Below are 2994 nucleotides of genomic sequence, written 5' to 3' on the forward strand. Positions count from 1 at the left end.
GCAGAAGTGATATACAGACTTCCAGCGGGGCTCTTAGTAACCAATGTGTCAGTTTACAATAACCACATCAGTATGTAACACATCATCTCACACGTCATCCAGGAACCCACGATCCCCCAGCTGCTAAACAGGAAGTAAACGGGTAAACATCTCATGATCGTCCTGAGGGATTTACAGCTCAGTTTTTTGTTCTTTCTTCTCTTAGAGTCATTAGAAAAGTATTTTCTTAAATTTACTGTCAAACTCATAACTGCCAACGTTTACGCTAAAAAAAACAGATTGGTTCTTTTGGCAGTGGGTAAGGTGGGGGGAGGAGGATAAATAAAAACAAACCCGACTGTCTAAACCTAACAAATCCTAAACCTAAACCTAACAAACGACTGCATAAACCTAACAAACCCGACTGTCTAAACCTAACACATCCAGAGAGCAGCAGCTCCTGTGTCCTGTTCTCTAAAATCCCTGTTTTAGTGAATGTAGTCTGGTGTGTGTGCTGTTTGTGGTTAAACCAAAAGGATCTTCCAGGTCTCTCTCTGTAGGGATCCTTTCCATGATGCTGTCACACACTTAGAATAACACTCTGAGCCTGTCAGTGGATCAAACAAGCTCTTTTAGTGGACCTACTGTGATCAGGTGCAGTTGTCCCAAAGGATCACGTTGCAGCCATTGCAGCCCGTTTGGTGGCTGCTGGCTGAGGTGATCTACTGGACCAGTTCCAACACTTTTACTACCTACCAGTCACCCAGACACCAGGATGTGAACACAGAGGACCCAGTGTTAAAACACCGGAGTGACCCTTTAAAACGACAGACGTGTTTCAGCAGAAAAAAGGAAGTCAGAACAGCTCAACCAATCAGACCAATCAGTTTCTACGCGGTTCATCAATTCAGCTGTCGGAGGAATCAGCCAGAGCAAAACAATAAAGCTGAATCAGTCCTGACTTTAAACAGTATTTAAAGGACAGTTCCACCATGATTACAGTTTAACTTTACTGTGTTTTTACCTGAATGTGGTACAATTAAAGATCCTTCAAATTCAAATGCGACTGAATGTCATCAATCTTCAATAAAAACTAAAATAGAAGAAATAAAAATTGAAGGAAAAGTTTAATTGAGAGAAAACTGCATGTGACCTCTGACCTGGAGAATCAGGAAAACAAACATCAGAATAAATATTATTTATTGATCAACCGTCAAATAAATGTAACTTTACAGACAAAGTAAAACTCAGCTGTTATTCCATTATTACTGATGTTTCAGCTACTTTTCTAGATGATTGATCTTTTAAAACGTCTACATTGGATGCTCTGTGTCGTCTTCTCTGGGTTTCTACGCCAATAACTAATCGATTATTATCCTCACTGATTAACAGACGTTAATTAAACCAACAAAAAACGAGAAGAAAAAGAAAAGAAAGTTAAGTTAAACTGGAGGAGCTCCGCTCTGGGGTCAGTTCTGTGTTCAAACTCTCCATCCAACTGTTGTTGTTCCGCCCAGAGATCAGATCTCAGATCAGCTTCCGCATCCCGCTGACGGCAGCAGCGTCTCTGCTTCTGCGCATGCTCAGAGAAGCCTCATGGCGGAAGCGCTCCGCTGTCAGAATATTGATCTCAGTATTGATGATCTCGGTATTGACGGTCGCCCCGGGCCCCTCTCCATCAGCTCTCGGGCTTGTCCTTGTTGGGGCCCATGAACTCCACGCCGTCCACCGGGATGTCCTTCTCCTTGATGGCCTTCTGCACGCACCGCTGGTACTTCCGGAAGGTCTCGGTGCACGGGTCGCCGCTCCGGTCCCCCTTCAGGAACTTCTCGGCGAACCAGCGGTTGAAGCACTGGTCGTACTCCCGCTTCAGGTCGGTGCAGGCCTCTCCGACGCTGTTCATGGCCGACAGTGTCCCGCGGACCCGACGGAGGAAAAAGAGGAAGATGGAGGTTTCGTTCAAGTGTTTTCAAAACCCGCAGCGGCGTCACAGCCAGCGCTCCGTGACTCTCCTTGAACCGCGCGATGCGATTGGCTGGTCGGGCGGCGCCGTCGAACGTAGCGGCGTCACAACGTATCAGAGATGTTGGGTTAGAGACAGAGGACTCACTCTGAGTACTCCACGAGGGATCACTCCTTCTGTGTTTTTGGTACTTTTGTACTTTTTGTTTGACGCTGAAATAAATTTTATCTAATAACTATGACTTTCTGTTATATGATAATAAATAATAATAGAATAATAATATCATTGTTTCATAATTTTGTATAATAATTGTTACTTTTTTTAAACTTGGAATTGTATTATGATTTTATCTTTTAAATTAATACCTTTTTAAAATCTAATTTATCTCATAATTACATTTTATCTTAAGATTTGGAATTTTTATCGTCTAATTTTATCAATTTTTATCTCATAATTGTTTTTTTAATTCCTGTAAAATCCCTCATAATCATAGAAAGATGTCAGTGTGCAATTTATAGCTTCATCCATGTCTATTTTTTATAGTTAAAATACAGATCTGTATTCATTTTGTAACTAAATTATTTCCTTTTAATTAATTGAATTAATTTTTTATAATTATGTCTTTTTATTCTGACATTTTTCATTTAAAATATAGATTTTCTGTGTTTATTCTTTCCTGTGTTCTTGCTGGTGTTGAACTGTTGTCGGTTAATAAATGTCATGTATGTAATGATGACATTTATCATGTTGTATTTCTATTCATGATATTTATTATTATTATCTGCAGCAGTTTTTGTGACACATATAAGTGTGTGTGTGTGTGTGTGTGTGTGTGTGTGTGTGTGTGTGTGTTGTTGCCTTTAACTGGACCTACTTATTGTTAGATCCCAAACAAATGTATTATTATACTTCAGATCCTCCAAACCAACAGATTTAAGATATTTACGTTTCCACACAGTGAGCCACTGTGCCACAAAAACACAGCAGGAGTGAGACCTCCTCCTGTCTTGACCTAGCCACCGTCTAAACATCGCGAGAGCTTCCCAGAAATC

At 40.7% G+C, this 2994-nt stretch overlaps 1 protein-coding gene across 1 annotated transcript; it reads right to left on the reverse strand.

The window, feature by feature from the left end:
- Positions 1-1162: 1162 nt before the first annotated feature.
- triap1 (TP53 regulated inhibitor of apoptosis 1) lies at positions 1163-1983 on the reverse strand. The gene has a single exon (XM_070829482.1). The coding sequence runs from the start codon at positions 1880-1882 to the stop codon at positions 1658-1660; it is 225 nt and encodes a 74-aa protein (XP_070685583.1). The 5' UTR covers positions 1883-1983; the 3' UTR covers positions 1163-1657.
- Between the last annotated feature and the right edge of the window lie 1011 nt (positions 1984-2994).

The sequence above is a fragment of the Pempheris klunzingeri genome, chromosome 4 (assembly GCF_042242105.1).
Source record: "Pempheris klunzingeri isolate RE-2024b chromosome 4, fPemKlu1.hap1, whole genome shotgun sequence".
NCBI classification, from domain to species: domain Eukaryota; kingdom Metazoa; phylum Chordata; class Actinopteri; order Acropomatiformes; family Pempheridae; genus Pempheris; species Pempheris klunzingeri.

What these genes read in the sequence shown, in the direction of transcription:
- triap1 (XM_070829482.1), bottom strand. Translation starts at nt 1,882, where the DNA reads ATGAACAGCGTCGGAGAGGCCTGCACCGACCTGAAGCGGGAGTACGAC.